Source organism: Platalea leucorodia (genome assembly GCF_965183815.1).
Source record: "Platalea leucorodia genome assembly, chromosome: 4".
In the NCBI taxonomy this organism is placed as follows: Eukaryota; Metazoa; Chordata; class Aves; order Pelecaniformes; family Threskiornithidae; genus Platalea; species Platalea leucorodia.
Genome location: NC_138826.1, coordinates 73,466,188 through 73,483,079, shown reverse-complemented (window position 1 = coordinate 73,483,079; position 16,892 = coordinate 73,466,188). Strand labels below are relative to the sequence as shown.

At 44.7% G+C, this 16,892-nt stretch overlaps 1 protein-coding gene across 1 annotated transcript in view; it reads right to left on the bottom strand.

Moving 5' to 3' along the window:
* GRIN2B (glutamate ionotropic receptor NMDA type subunit 2B) overlaps window positions 1-16,892 on the bottom strand; it is a gene marked incomplete at both ends in the record, with an annotated part of 167,589 nt that overhangs the window by 108,635 nt on the left and 42,062 nt on the right. The window contains one exon of the mRNA XM_082309712.1: window positions 7,746-8,344. Coding sequence (XP_082165838.1) covers window positions 7,746-8,344 — 599 coding nt within the window. The remainder of the gene's footprint in view (window positions 1-7,745; window positions 8,345-16,892) is intronic.

Below are 16,892 nucleotides of genomic sequence, written 5' to 3'. Positions count from 1 at the left end.
TCGACTCTCTGCCAAGAAAGGCCATCTGATTTTTTTTTTCCCTTTTATTCATGAATTTCTGTGAACGGTGAACGCTGTCGTGGTCCCCACCACCACCCTGGGGAGGCAGCCACTAGGCGGCGAGTTGGGCTGGTGTCTTGTCAAACCGCAAACCCAAATTGCATCAAAGAGAAGAGAAGAGAAGAGAAAGCTGCTCCAGAGTTGCACAGGGAGCCATAGCAACACAGCAGTTCCTATTTTTAAAAACTTGAAAGATAGTAAGAACATTAACTCTGAGGGGAAAAAAACAAAAAAACAACACAGGTTTCTATCAGAAAGAAAAAAAATGCACGTTCCTTACAGGCTCTACTGATGAAACCGCATATGGCTAACCATTGATTTGCAGGTGTGCAAGTCAGAAAATATCCACAGCCTCATCAAGCCAGTCCCTGAAGGAAGGAGGCTATTTCCCACCTTCCCTCCACTGATCTGCTAAAGCAGGTTTTCAAATTCCCTGGGGCACTTGAAAACCCACAGGACCCCAACTGCATTTTGTGACTGGGGAAAGATGCCACTGTCGCTGATGCTAAACCGTAGCCAGAGCCGGGTTTGTGGTTTCGCACTGCTTCCTTCAGCTCCACCACAGAGGAAGGATTTTTATTCGCTTTTCATGAAGAGCGGAGAGAGCCTGAATGCACAAGTTAAAGCATATTGTCACCAGCAAGTGAAGTTGCCACGGTATTAGCACTAATTGGACTTGGCTGCAGAGCAAGAGATGTCTCAGAGGGCTGGAAGCAGAACATGGACATTTTCCCATCTGGAAACTGATGGTGCATACCAAAATTCATTCCCAGCTGGTGGATTTTGGAGGCCTTTATGAAAGGGTCTGTCCTCTAATCAAAAGATAACCCTTGCCAAAAACCTATCGCTTCACTTGAACCCTCCCATCCTATTTTAACTGCAAAGAGGATGAAAAATCCAGCTGTCCACACAGAAAAAGTGCCTCCTCTCCCCCTCAGACAAATCCTTGGTCTGCAGGACCAAGGCAACATGTGGGACCTGCTGAGGAACAAACATTTTTGCTGTCTCCCCATCATATACTCCCTTTGAGAAGCCAGGGGCCTGCATTATCCTACTGGCATGCCGAGTTGGTTAGACCTTCCCGTGCAAGACAGTCGTGCCTCCCATTGCCCAAGCAGCACTGGTTAAGGACTGGGCAAAGCAAGGCGGACAGCCAGGCACAGACCGTGCCCTTCTGCATCGGGCACCCTTAGCAGCCCACCCGTACGGGGGAGGTTTGGGTCAAGAGCACGTTACAAAGCTGTCCTCAGCATCCTCCTTCAGGGGACAGAAAAAAGAGTAAGAGGAAGCCAACGCTGCCCCTGAGATGTGGTGGCACATGGATAAATGCTCCCCCCCACCCACTGCTCACCTCCTGGGCAGGCGGTGTGACTAACTGGTAGCCCCAGGGTAATGAACACAGCGCCCTTCATCAGCACTGAACCACCACAACAGGGAGCAAGGCACATAGGGCAAATGAAATGCAACAAGGAATGCAAGACAGTGAGGGAAAAAAAAGAAGGCGATGGCAGTATGCAAGCAGCAGAGAGTGAGGTGATGTACAACAAGAGACGTGGGGAGGCAGAGAGACCCCGACGGAGGTGGGAGGTGCAGGCCAGCCCCGGCCTCCAGCTGCTGCTGGAGCAGTGACAGGAACAAGCAGATTTCAGCAGCAGGGACCTCTAATCCGTCACCAGCGCTCATGCCACGTGCTGCCAGCTAGCACCAGCCTGATGGCAGCCGGACACACCAACCAGCAGGAGCATAACGAGCTGCTAACAAGACACTGGCTTAAAGGCTCCGAAAGGTCACAAGTTACATATGCTCCCTCACCCTCCACGTTTCTGAAAAGGGCAATTTCTGCATCCACGGGAACATGCCATTTATACCTTCTCTCCCCTCCTCCCCAGAGTTAAGAGGCAAGTCCCAGCACTGCGCCTCCCACCGCTGGAGCAGCACTGGTTTAAGGGCTGGAGCAGGGCTTCCCAGCTAGCTGCCGAGCAGGCCGATGTGGCCCCACCAAAGCCAGTGAGACCTCAGTGCTGGCCCAGCGCTCTTGTCTCTTAGCACAAGGTTAACTCGACAGTCCTACGAATGGAGAAAGGGTGACACAAACGGTCCTTTCTCCGCTCCTGCTCTCAACTCCCTTGCTGTGCTGTGTGAAGGTGTGTGGCTCACTCGACTGGGAGACAACACAGAGTGGCTCCATGGCAGCACCTGCAAATGACATATGATGATGATACCTCTGTCTGACGTGGCAGGCAATAGCTGCCGTGACTGGAGAGGAGAGGGCAGGAGGATGGGTTGGGAGTGGCACGGGAAACAAGAGAAGGCACTGCCTGGGCACTGTCCTTGGCACTGACCTGGGGAAAGCAGGTCCAGGATGCTATGGGCATGGCGCTGCTCCTGGGTATCAGGGTGGCATAACACCCTGAAGTGGCACTGCATCCTTCCAGGGATGCATATAGCCCCTATTGTCTTGAGTCTCCAGGGAAGCAATATATTTGTACAATCCTATTGCAAGTACTTTCTCTGTTCACTGTCTCACTGTTCAGCTGTCTAAGCCTTAGCAATTCCTAGTTTCCACTAGGGGAATGTGGCCATGTGAGAACAGAGCTTGCCCTGGGTGTTCCAGGGAAAATAGTTTACAACCATTCATCAAGGGCTCTTTTGCATTTCTTAACTGATTGGAATGGAAAGGTCCAGATGAAAGTTAGTATTTCCCCCAAAGCCAAAGTATCATGTCCAAACAACACACTGAGCTGGCTTGCCACCTGTTTTCATATTTGAGGAATCTGAGGTGCAGAATTGAACCTACCTTTGTTCCCCTCTTAATGTATTTCTTTGCAAAGGCAGTATAATTCCACATTTGTATTTTCATTCCAAAGCAAATGCTTCACTGCACTTTTTATTAAAATGAAATCTGGTATGTGCAGCCTGGTGTTAAATGAGAGACTATTAAAGCCAATCAGTGGAGAACTCATTAGTAACCCTACAACAACAAACTAGTAGTTATGGCCCAGCATTCACAAGCAGCCATGACAACCAGTAGGAAGAACCCAGGTCTCATTGAAGGCTATAATAAAAACACAGCTTATGTAGCCCAACGACTGTGAATATCCATACAAAACGGCTGAGCTTCTATTCCTCAAATATGTGCCAGAAATCATATTCTTTTCTCATGACTCATCCCTGAATTCCACTCCCAAGAATGCTCCTGTCATTTAGTTATGCCTTTCCATTTCTAAAATGTAATGAGAAGCACCAATCGTGAGCTCAAGGAAATCTGTCCCATCAATTAAAATAACGAAATAAGCAGAAGGCTGCCTATAAACACATCCACCTCTACCCACTCACTCTTCAGTAGCCATGGTGAGGGGAGAATAGATGAGCTTTGCAGAATGCTTAGAAGTTAGCAACTCTCCTTGGAAGGGCCAAGAAGGAAAAACTCCACATCTGACTATCTCTCCAGAGGAAAACCCTGTTAGAATCTCCTTCCCAACCTCTGCAATCTTCTCATCCAGTAGAAGGGAGCAGAGAGCACAGTGGTTTGCTGGATGCCCAGGAGAAGATGGGCCATTGAGATAACTATAAACTTGATAGACTGGAATATTCCAACCAGATTTCTTTCTGGAACAATGAAGGAATAAATGAACAGGTAATTTTTACAAACAAAACAAAGAATTAAAGAGTGTAATTGAACTGGAAAACAGTGTTTGGATATTTGGACTCCAAATGATCACCTAAGCCTATTATCAGCATAAATTGAGATAAATCCCTCAGTAGAGGAAAACTTCCTGAAAAATCATTCAAAAGGAAAACTAACAATTCTTGTAGAACAAACCTTTCTTAAAGTATCATTTTCCTACTAGTTAGTGGAGTTATCTCACCAGAGGGCTCATTTCTAGAACAAAATCTGTAACGTTCAATGGTCGTGATCATACTTCTGCGGTTCCAGCCTAACACAAAGGAGAATCAGTTTCAAGACAGAGAAGAAACAGTTGCTATGAGACCATTATTAATACAAGAAGATACAGACCAAACACCTACATTGGCAAGAAATGGCATTTAGATAACAGTCCGTCTTGTTTCTTTTTGTGCTTGCAGCCATACTTCAAACAAAACTTCATTTGCACAAGCAGTTGAAAAAAGACCAAGAGTGTCAACGTAAGAAGGGGGAAAGACATGGAGAAACTGAGCTTGCTTTCTAAATCTGAGCAACATTCAGTTCATTTCCTCCTTACTCCATTATACACCCAGATCAACTACCAACTGAGACCACATTGAGAAAGACCATTTGATTTTAGCTGCATTCAGAACTACTGCACTTTCATAAAGAAAAAAAAAGTAAGAAATGGTCAGAGTTCAAAGGCAGATCTTGGGAAATGACTAATTCACAGTCTTAGTGTATAATGTGCCCCAGCTGAACTAAATTACACATTTTTTTAGTTGGATGTGTCACTCTCCGAAGAATAAAATGGGAAAATTCCTTTATCACACTGCCTCCCAGCTATGGATTTGAAGCAAATTGGACCACTTTGGATTAGCTTCAAGAGTTTCTGAAACACCAGCTACGTGCTGATGTATTATCTGAGGTCACATACACTTTGCAGTCTCCCCAGACTTCAAGCCCACGTACATACATTTCTCTATTCTGTGTAGGCATGCGGAGGGGGAACTGTAAGTTGCAGATGGCTGAATATAGTATTGCTGGGTCCGGGGCAGGACTAAAATTAGTTTTCCAGAACCTTCAGTCCAGTCCAAAGAGAGCTAGACTGTGTCCCAGACATGCAGGTATTGCTGCTGCCTGCTGTGCACAATGCACAAGTGCTGTGGGATCTTAGTGAGTGGAAGAGGTTAGGGAAGGTGTGAAGCAGCCAGGTCTGCAGAATCTGTAATACCCCAGATAGACAAAGCATTTCGGGAGAGATTTAAAGACGTCAGATAGACAAAGTATATCAGGAGAGGTTTAAAGCTTAGCACATAGTAAATTCCAGCAAGTTGAACAGGACTTGAAGGTATGAACTCAGATTATAGCCATTAATCTCTGTGGGTTTTGGTTCAGTGTCTTCAAGTCTGCTTCTTTCCATTTCTTCTCCCTCTCCTCTACCTTTCCTCCTACCCAGACTCCAGGCTGTGAGGCTGAGCTTGAAGCTCTCACATTTCTATTGAACCTTTGGATTTGTAAAAGCAATGGCTCATTTTGGATACCACTAGCTTTTATACGTCAAAAGGTGCCCAAAAGTAATGTCACTTAAACAGAAAACCAAGTACTCAACTCACTTGAAGTCACACTTTTTAACCACCTCACTTGGAAGTAAAGACAGGGTGGAAACATTTGTGGGGGTGAGAACCCCAGACTGGCAGAGCACAGGCCAACACTGTGCGAGGCAAAGCGAATATTTGCACTGTGGTCACAGAAGCAACTGCAACACAGTATAATTATTTCTGAGCCAGCTCAGGTGCCTGCAGCAATCTAGGCAGTGGTATAACGGAGCTTGGCATGGACTAATTGACTCTGCTTCTCAGTGAGACTGATGCCGGTACCCAAACTAAGCTGGATATATCTACACGTGTCTGCAGTCATTCCTGTGAATGCTGTACCCAAAGCAGACAACGGAGAAGGAATAGCATGATTTGGGCCATGAAGGTGAGAAGAAAGCTAATATCTTCAAAAATGACAAGAGCTGCTTTCATGTGGGTTGCCCAGGCTTCAGGACGTATCTACACTGCACAACAGTACTGTCATATCCAGAGACTCAAGAGTTTCTAAGCTGCAACTTCTATACAATGCAAAGAAGTGCTACGCAGAGAGATTACGTTGGGTCCTTGAAGCAGTGTAGCTATATGGGTATGATGTTATGCACAGGCTAATACAGTGTCAACAGAACTAATTAGCAGGTGTCTGCAGAACACTGCATCACATAGCAGGGGACAATGTTTTGTTTTCTAGATAACTGCTGAAAAGACACAATACAGCTCCCCCCAAAAATCCCTATTCATTTGGAAAGGTAGAACAACAGCCTGCCTTGATGCTACTTCTGATAACCTGGTGTATATTAAATATCTTTTCCCTGCTTAATCATTCCAGGGATGACTCAAAAGAGCATCAGAAAGCACCCCTTACCCCTAAGCCTAGCTGGGAAGGAAACTGATAAAAGCTTTGGGCACCTTTGGTGGTCCCCAGGCTTGCAGACAGCAAAAAGCCAGTATGGGGAAGAGGAAGTAAAGGCAATAAGACCTAGTAATATGCCAATGGATCATAGAGACAAAGAACAAATAGCAGATAGCATTATGGATAATATAATGGGTCAAAGAATAGACTTTTCTTTCAGTCCTCAACTTTCAGGCAAAGCAAAATCTGCTTCCTTGTTCACTAGTCCCCCTGACTGCCTAGTACAGTTGACAGTGAAGGATCATAGCACACAAACCAATCCATCACATTTACACTGTTCCATGATTCATCATGACAAATGAACACAGATGCTGAGCTTTGTGTGGCCACCTCTCCTGATGGCTACCGCCTGGATTCCCCTTGTCCTACCACAAAAGGACCAACCTGCCCAAGGATTTTGTATGTAAAACATTGGAGAATGAGAGCTGAGCAGGTCAGGGGGCATCTGGCTAATTGCAGATACCACCTTCCCCAGCTCTTCCCATGCCTAATTATCTGGGTCACTTAGCGACACACTAAAACTCCAGCTGGGACAAAAAGGAAGATCTAGTAATCAGAGTGCTGTTCTAGAGGTTGTTTCACCACAGGCTTCCTCTATGACCTTAAACAGGCATCTTAGCACTATTTATTTCTTAAGAAAATCTGAATCTGAATCAAAAGAAGATGTTTATTCAAATAGGTTTTCCCTATTTTTAAATGTCCTTTTCCATCTAGAAAAACTTGCCATTCTGATGGGGGTGCCTAGGCTCTCTGCATAATGTGCACAAGAAAGAATGGGACCCTAAACACCCAGCAGACAATGGCCAACAAGGTGCCAATGAGCAGGGTGACAGCACAACTCCTCCTCTTTGAGGTAAAGTGGATCCTTAAGACACCCAAGGGCTTTAAAGGCTTCCAGTATAAAGCAGGAGCTGAGCAGAGTTGTTGACTCTAACTCTTTCTGCAGCTCTAGTTCTCCACATCTTTCTGCACTTCCATCTCTCCTGTAATTCAGGCCTGATGGACAGCAGAAGGACGGTTGGTCCTTAGACAACAGGTGCCATGAAACTATTCCAGGTGGGTTGCACAACCGTCACCTATAAAGGACACCCGTTCACATACTGCTGGTGCCTGGAACAGAACCTGGCACCTTCTAGATTTCAATACAAACATCCTCACTGCTTGCAGCAAGAACCCACCTGAGAGTTACAGACCCATTCATGTAAAGACACCCCAAGTACAGTGCTGTTATAAAAGCAAAATTGTGTGCATCGAAGGGCACACTCAAATTTTTGCACTATGCCTTCATTGTTCCTTTTCCTCATGCTAGTTTGCCCCCTGTGTTGTATGAAGGCTTTCTAAGGGGGTGACAGTACTGGCACTCATGACACACAGCAATGTGGGTGCCACCATCAGCATGCCTCCCCTTGCCCAGGTTCTGGCTAACACTGCCCGCTGCCCCAAAGCATCATGTGCCCTAGCAGAATTATTGTGATCTCGGAGGTCCTCTCTGACCCCTCTTTTGTAAGGCTGGCCCAGCCCCTTCCCTTACCTGTTGAGCATGTTGGACTGGTAAATCCTTTTCTCCTGGGTGTTGTAACAGCTGCTCTTGGGCTCAGGGATGAAGCTGTGTTCAGACAGCATATCAGAAGCAGCCGTGGTGATTATGGCTATTCCATCCCTCACTCTGGCAGGAAGACCATAGTCCCATTCATCATATGAGACAGAGATGAGCCCAGTGGGGAACTCAGATGGCACTGTGTCTGTATCCCCTGCCACCAGGCTGGGCACAATCCACGTGTAACCATAGCCTGTCAGACCCACAGAGTTGGCCACCTCAAAAATGTAGGTGGCCTCTTCCTTTGTGCAGTAGAGGAGGATAACAGGGCTTTGGAGCTTCTTGAGCTGGTTCTGGATCTTTGAGTCCCCATCGTCCAGGGACATGTCCAACAGGAGGACCTCCTCCAGTTCCCAACCCACAAAGCTGTGCTCAATGGTACTGCGGATCTTGTTCACAAAGTCCTGGTAACCAGGGAAGTAAGTAGTGACAATGGAGAAGATGTACCAGTCGTATTCTTCCATGATGTTGAGCATGACAGAGGCTTGCTGTTCTATTGATGGGCCAAACTGGAAGAACATAGATGACTCATCCTAGAATAGGAAGTCAAAGAGAGGAAGAGAGAGAAAAAGAAAACAAGAATAGGTCAAAGGAAATAAACAGCATTCCCAGTCAATCTATTGAGCATGGAGGGAAAGGCACACAGTCAGAATCTTACACTTCATGTCTTGGCCAGAGCTTAAGGATTTTTAACTTTTAAAAATTTAAGTGAAGCAAGTGGGAAGGAAGTAAAAGCCTTTTTATGACCAGCTGTCTTTACTTTATTTTTAAAGGCAGGTTGTTGAAATTACTTAGAGGTTTCAAATGTTAGGCATGATTCTAACAGACAGGGAACAAGTGGTACACAAGTGAGGACAGAAAAAGAGAATATGTACAAAATATTCCATGGCTGCAGAAATTAAGGGTTTTAATCCCCGGATTATCATAACCTTATATGTAGTACAAACAGGATACACAGCAGCTTTGATACTGATTTAGTTTGGGACAGTCACTCTAGTTTGAGTATCCAGACTGAAGTACAACTAGAGTAGGCAAAACCATTGGACACAAATAGCTCTAAGAACTTCCACTGCAAGCTCCTCTCAAAGCAAGCAGTAGCACAGAGTGCTACAACTGTGAAGGCTCAGTCTCAGAACAACATAAAACATACTAAAATGGAAAAAATAAAATTCTAAACTATCATGGGTTTTGTTTATATCATGTTTTAGAGAAACATCAGCTCAATATTTCTCTTGATATTGCTTTCATATCCTTCTACCATACCAAGTTCATCTTTGCAAGAATCAGAACTTGTATCATTTTATAACCTCCAAGACTCCAAGGGAGTTTCGTACAGATCTCAGCCCTCCAATGGCATAGTGTAAGCCTTTATCTTCCCAGGATTTCACAAGATACCAGGCTTTCAATTTGTGACAGATCCAGTAAAATCCAAATCCCTGCTTTTGCCCAATTCATGATGGAAAGGAATGGAAAAAGCATTTGCCAGTATGCTCTCTTATGGATTGATCTTCTGTCTTTTAAAAGCAACTGCAAACTCCCACTGACTTCTGTAGAGTAGGATTAGATCACAAACAAACAAAAAAAAAGGCAGAATTAAATGATATCTCTCTGCAGAGATTCCAATTACAATAAGAAAATCCTCCAAATCCAGTCACCACTTTTAGGAATGAGATAGCAGCCCCACCTTCTTTCAATAAGCCAGAAGAGCCAAACCAGAGATCAAAAAGGAGGCAGTCAGGAGTTTTAGACCTGGGGAAACTCATTGTGCAAATGCCTCAAGACATTATCTCAAGATATTCACATTTAGAACAGCTCTCTACCAAATTCACTCTCCTACAGCCTGGCAGGTAAAGCTGTTTTCAGCAGGAATGCCAGTTAATCATCCATCCATCCATCCATCCATCCATCCATCCATCCATCCATCCATCCTTCCCTTCTTTAGTCCTGGTTTTCATTACCTATAGCCTGTTTGTCTATTGGCAAAATATGCCATAGCTCAGCAACTCCAAAAAAAAAAGCTCTGATCCTGCATCCAGCCTTAAGCTGTTTGTTTCTCTTTTCTGAACTCCTTATGGGTCACATCCTATACGAAAGAGTCCTTGCTCCCAGATCCCCATGCCTCTCCTGTGAGGTTTGGTGATTAAACTCAGTTCACTTCCTCCACACAGCTTACCACCCACTTGTGAAAGTACTCTTAGGGCTGCTCTTTGCTCACTGGAAAAACAAATGTACACAAAAAGAAAAAAGAAAAGAAGGCAGCAACAAATTGGAGACAAGTTAAAAAAACATGAGCAGCAACTGAGCCTCTCAATCTGTGGCAAACAGCTCGTATTTTCTATCATCACTGGAATTCACCCCGTTCTCCCAGAACTGTACTCAGGAAAATAACTTACTCTTCCAATAAAAAGATACATTTTATCTTTGATGCTTATGGAGAAAATCAGGAAAGCCCGAGGAAAGATTAAACTATTGTCACGACATCTGCCAGAGTTTGAAGAAAGCCTGAACAAACATCTCCAATACCCTTCATTTCACTGTGCCTTTGAAAGCCACTTGTAGCAAACTGAATGCTGGAGTTCGAAGACTCAGCCTTACTGTAACATGAAAAGGCAAGACAGCTACACTGATGACTAGTATTTGTTTTTATATTAAATGCAACAAAAGCTTTTCTATACTTATGCATAAGAACCTCTGAACTGATTGCAAATTTCCACAGTTTCTAGCAGAGAGTCTAAGATCTGAAGGACCTGGCTGTTGAATTATGGGAACATTTGACACACAGCATCTTGAAGTCTTGTCTGAAAAAATAGTGGATGCTTTCTTCAGTGACAAATAGGGGATGGGAGATGGTAAATCCACTAGTATTTCAAGGCTGCATGCACACACACGTAGGAGTTAGTAGGCATGGTAGAGAGGTGCGGGAGGTACTGCCCTCCCCGTGATTTTAGACAGGGTCAGATGTTCCAGCTAAAGCACCTGCTTACAGATCGTTCCACACAAGTGCACAGCCCAACTGTTGAAGGGAATTCAGCCCCAAAAACTTGGGGAAAAAATTCAGAGGTCCTCACTAACCAGAGTGTATCAGAACATCAAAAAACAAAACGCCAAACAGACAGCTTTACCGTAACCCAGTTAAACAATTCCTCTCCACCGAGAAATGTAAGCACACCTCCTTAAATTAAACAGCACAGACCACTTGGCTGTGCACGTAATAATTGCTCTTGAGCAACTGCTTGCATTTTTGTTATAGAAGTAGCAAGAAAAGGCAACATCTATTCAAAATGAGAGCACTAAGGAGGTGCAAGCCAGTCCAGCTTTTGGCTTGCCAAGATGTCTCTTGGCACTTCATCACCCCAATACTTGGGCTAGCCAAATGTTCTTCATTCCTTAACCAACTCAGCACTCAGAAAAGAGAGGGGTGAGGGAGGAAGGACGAACGACAGTGTAGAAGAAAGTGTCCCTTTCATAATAAATCAGGAGAACTGCTGATAGAGCTGGATGGGAATCTCAGTGAGTACCTTTTGGGGGACAAAAAGCAAACTAAGAAAAATGCCTGAGAGCCACAATTTCCTTCCTCTCCTTATTTTTGACCACACCTGATGGAAAATCAGGGAAAAAGAGAAGGAGTTGAACTGACAGAGAACCACAGGGCTATCAGAGCAGGAATTTGACCTCACTGTGGTGTTACAGTGAAGGCTTTTAAATTAGGAGGTAGGTCTAAGGTGGTTTTACCTTTTTTACACACATATACCCCATAGAATCATTATTACTTTATTACAGACTAAAATCAAAAAGGAATATTTTACCCATCCAGACATTAAAGGTTTTTACAGAACATTAGAATCTCCTATTTTTTTTTTCCTGCAGAAATTTCACTCTCCACCTCCCTTTTTCACCCTGGAACAGCCAAAACACAGTTCAGTGTTGCCACTGGGAGACAGATTTAAGTTTGGGATAGGGATAGGTTGAGTTCGAAGCAGAAGAAGTCCCTTACATCACACATCATCCACGTGAAATACGATCCCCTGCCTACAGGAAAAAAAAAAAAAACAACTTGTCTTTCTCCTACAGTCCTTTCACCTGCAAGCCCAGGCTCCCCATAGCTGACTGCTGCAAGAGAAAGCAAGATGCTGCAGGGTGTCCCTCACCCAGCCTGAAAGAGTAGAGGCTCCATTACAGGATCTCAGTGCCTCCAAAGATCCTAGTACTCCCCCACTGACACCCTGCAAGGTCAGGGATCTGTAGTTTGCAGAGCTGAGCTGGAGGTGGAGCTGATCAATTGACACAGCACCACTCCCCTGGTGACAGATGGCTTCCCACAGAAAATCTGCTCTGAGTTTACCGCTGTTGGGACAAGTATTGCCTCCCACTCCTGCACGTTTAACCGCTCAGATAAGGAGGCTGGATTGCACATGGTGAAGGTGCAAAAGCACTCACCGTGACGCCTCCTCTTGGAGACTGGTGGCTGGCGAGTTCCTAGGTGGATAGAGGAGGGTTTGTGGAGGTGGCACAAGGTTTAGAGAGTGACCAAGTGTTATTGTCACCAATTCTAAGTTGCCCAGTAACTTCTGTCCCTCAAGGGCAGGCCCATGCAGATATTGCAGACCAAAACCAGGTCTGACCCACCCCCACCCGGGACGCAGGCCCTTGGCAAGGCTGCAGGTGAGGTGACTCTCCGAGAAGACCTCCTGCAGCTGCACCAGTTGAAACCAATCACTGCCTTTTAACGAACCATTTACCTCAGATGTGGCAGGAGAGGTGCCCGGGGTGCTTTTCTCACAAGTTCCTTCCTAACAGGCTCTCTGGATTCCCCAGGCAAGCAAAAGCAATTACTGCCTTACAAACAACATCTTACTATCCAGAGCAAAACTGCTTCTTGGCATGTGGCAGACTCAAGAACATCCCTAAAGCAGAGGAACACACAATCCCCAAAAACAGTTGCAGTGGGCCAGTCATCTTGAAGAACTAGAGAGCCTTCCACTGAGCCATAGTATAACTGGTGACTTGGGGAGTGAGGAGATCAGCATGTTACGTCAACCTATCTGAATGTAATCTGGTTCTTTGAACCATGCTCTTGTGTCTGGGCCATAAACAGATTTTTGCTACTGGTGGCAAGTTCCTTTAGCTCCAGTCCAAGTGCCAGACCCCACAAGGGCCAGGTGTGTCAAGATATGCACAAGGAACTTGAGTGAGAAGCAAGTCAAGAGCACGTGTTTGCTTCTTGGATTTGGAGAAATAAACCATGTTTTTGCAAAATGCCTTAGGCTGCTATCTCCACACAGGTGCAGGAGAAATACAATTTGTGCTGCTCTGGGAGTAGCCCCTTTTTATTAGGCTTTTGGGAACATCAATATATCTATCTAACCCCATTTGCTGCTGCATTAAGCTTCCTGTGCAGCCATAATTTAACAACTGGCGTCTGCCTTTCCCTTCCTTTCTGGTTTGCAAAGAGGATCCTATAAGATCCTAATGACTCAGGCCACTATCACTTTCCAAAGCCCTCTTCTCATTTTCCTGATTTAGAAGAAAAGCTGTTCGCATGTCTTTAGTACAGTCTTGATTTGCAAAATTCCTCTATGACCTACAGACAAAACACATAGGGCTGCCTCTTGTTTAGACTTCGGCCCTGCCTACTACACATTTTGTGGAGGCAAAAAGCAGTGAGCAAGCACCAAATAACTTCTGGGAAAACATAGACCTTAATTTCCCTACCTATATACTTCTTTTCTTCAAAATTGAGACACCGCTGTGTACCTATTTGTCACAGTCCTGGTGGGATACCTGATTCACTGGGAGTTTTATTGTTCATGATGGAAAATGCCGCAACAGTTCAAAGTCTTATAATTAAATTTTCTATATTTCTGAGTCCCGTTTGTTATAACAGATCTGACAGGAAATCAGGATCTTTGTTGCTTAAGTGTTCATTTACTACTGTTTATTCTTACCACAAATGCATCACTGCCTCAGGCTAGCCTGCAGTCAGGATCTTCTGCCTGTTTGTTTTTTCTCCCCACATTTAATTTTTTTATTTAGTTTTCAACGACTCAATACAATAAAACTCTGTTTTAAATATTACATGCTGCATCATCCTGTGAGAGTCCTTTCCTTGAGTGCTTGCAGTAGGGACTACGAGAACACGGTGACACTACAGCCCTACCACAATGTCCCTGTGGTGGGACTGGCATCTAGAACAGCATCTCTGCGTCTCTCACACACATACAAGCTCACATTTCTACAAATACACATATTCACAGCAAAACCTACTCAAAGTAAGGTTGGAGCACGGACTGTGTCATTTCTTAATGACTCTCTGCCTAGTTGGTACTATTTAGTAGGATTTCAAAACTTTCCTGTCTTACTGAAACAGGTTCCCGGGGTTATTACTGATTTTGGCTTGCACAGCAGATGGAGCAGATGACCTCCTGCAATCCTTTCCCAGTGCTCTGATTCACTAATGAGTGGATCATTTTTGGTGAAAATTCTCAGAGCTGCCCTTGGGAACGTGCCGTCAGTGGGAAGTTCAAATTCGTTAAATGCAGAAATGTGGTTTACATAACCGTATCATTTATCAGTTACCTCCCTTATTCTCATAATAACTACTGAACACACTGGCCTTATTTGACAGAAGGATACATAGCTCAGAGATGATGGTTACAGAGAAGCGATTACAGCAATTGGTGGATGAGTGAAAGGGAGAGACCCAGTTCAGTGTCCCCACTGATGGAAAGGCAGGCAGGATATACTGTGATAAATCATTGGAGGGCTGCAAGAGCCCTCTCTTACAGGAGAGAGTGTTGCTGTCCTTCTGGTCCTTGCTAGGCAGGGCATACAGATGGCCAAGAAAGAAGGTCTGTGGCAATTAGGAGAATGGTTGTTGACTCTCTAGGTCATCTCTGGAAGCCATGATCCCTCGTGACTACTGAGAATAATTGCAATAAGTAATCTAGAGTTGCTAGTGTAGCTCAATTTTGTTACCCTGGTAAACAGTAACAAATATACCAATATTCACATGTATAATGACATTAACTATACACCTAAGTATCATCATATACACAGATCCCGGTCATGGCTTGGACATTAATCTTCTCTGTAGTAGTGGAAACAGATCTGCTGCAGAGCCCTAGCCCAGAGACAACTGTGTGAAAGTGCTCCAGCACCAAGGAGTTCCTGAAAGCTGCAATAAAAAGGTCTCTGATTAAAGATGACTCAGGGGCTGAAAACAGCCAAGTGATTTCCACTTTCCACTTAAGCGTCTACAGAAATCGTTTATTCTAAGCATTTTGCAACAGAGGAAACACAAGATATCCTAGATTCTGTAATCTTGATCTTGGGATTGTTTCACTCCATACCACATGCAGTTAATAATAAAGATGAAAGAGTCGAACACACCAGGGCCATTGCCTGACATATACAATTCAGAGAAAAACCCCAAAAGTTGTCTGGCTAAGGAGAGGGTGCACCGTTTGTGAATTTTATACACAACCACTGGTCAAAGCAGGCTAGTATATGATGGTTAGCCGTATCAGCTTCTCAGAGCACCACGTATGGATGCCAGCACTTTTCCACAGAGGGGAAATGGCAGTTAGCAAGCTGCCAGGATAAACAGTTTTCACACCAGGCTTGTTGCGTTTCCATTTTCACCTCCGTATTTGTGTGTTTCCTTGTTTGATGAGCTTACATGGATGGATTAAACCACTGGTCACTTCCTCCCATTAGGTGCCATGTTATACCATGCTGGCAATCTAGACAGCCCAGGCCTAGCTCCCTTGTCCCAGCTCAGACAAGCCCACTAGGCTGGCTTAATATCCTAACATTGCCAGCCCATACCAGTTAGAGGAAAGTCAGACTGCCCCATTACTCATCCATCCAATGACGTCATGGTGTTTGCCTGGGGCTTCGTTTCTGGCTGTCTTACCCTCCAGACGAAGGACTGAATTTTGACTGTAAGCTGAATGGGATGTCATTGGTATAGCCATATTAATCAATAGCAGTCATAAAACTATCCAGCACTCTTAAAAAAGTCCAGTCACAGTATTTGGCAAGATGTCATTGAATAAATTTCTCAAATCAACTATCCAGGGTGAAATACTATTTCTTTTTATCATTTCTAAATTAACTGCTCTTCCATTTCATCAAGTATGCCTTTGGTCTCTTATTATGACACACCTCATTATGAGCTGAACCTCCAAAAGTTCACAGAGTCTATTTAGATAAGCCCTGGAAGTTCAGCATTGCATCCAGTGCCCTCTGAGCCTCTCAGCAGCTGAAGATCTGCGCTCACTGTGGCCCAGCTGTGGACAGGTCGGAGCGTGCCTGTGAGGGCCTCCATTCCCCTTCTGTCTCATGAAGTAGCGATACTCCCTTTCGTTCAAATTCTGCGTTGCTTATTTAAGCATTAACCTTCTGCGGGCAAGGCTGGTAGCTGCTCTGCGTCCTAACACGTGGCACCTGCAGTCCTGTTGATGCCAAGGTCTACTCAGCCTTTATGGACAGTGAAGTTGGCTGTGCCCATGCTCTGAGCTCGCCAGACCACAGCCGAAGCAAAGTAGCCAATGTAAGGTAATGTTGTGCCAGGACTTAATCTTTTCTCAGAGGCTGGCCTTATTAACCAGTTTAGATAATTTTCAATGCATGGATATAGCTTCCATACCCTTTGGATCAGAGCTGGCTTGCCTCAGAGTGCAAGCGAGCAACCAGCTGAAGGCAAAGCCTGTGTGGATGTGCCCTCCACTTTCCTTAAGGCAAGGAGCAGTAAAAGGCTTCAGCCTCATCCAGTTTGGCCAGCAGTAAATAGGCAACACTCTTACCCAAAAGCAAACACTAAAAAAAAAAAAAAAAGACCCCCCAAAACCCCACTTAAAATGGGAGAGCTCTCTAGCAAGGGGACAAAACCAAGAGCTGAGATCTGACTAGATTACACAGACTCCAGATTTCCCACTGCTCCATACCTGGCTGCGTCTTCTCTAAGAGGGTCATAATTGATGCTCTGACTACAAAAAAAATTAAAAGAAAAAAAAAAAAAGGAAAAAAAAGATTTTAAAAAAAAGGCCCGGCCCCCACCGCTGTGGTCCCAGTTCAGCA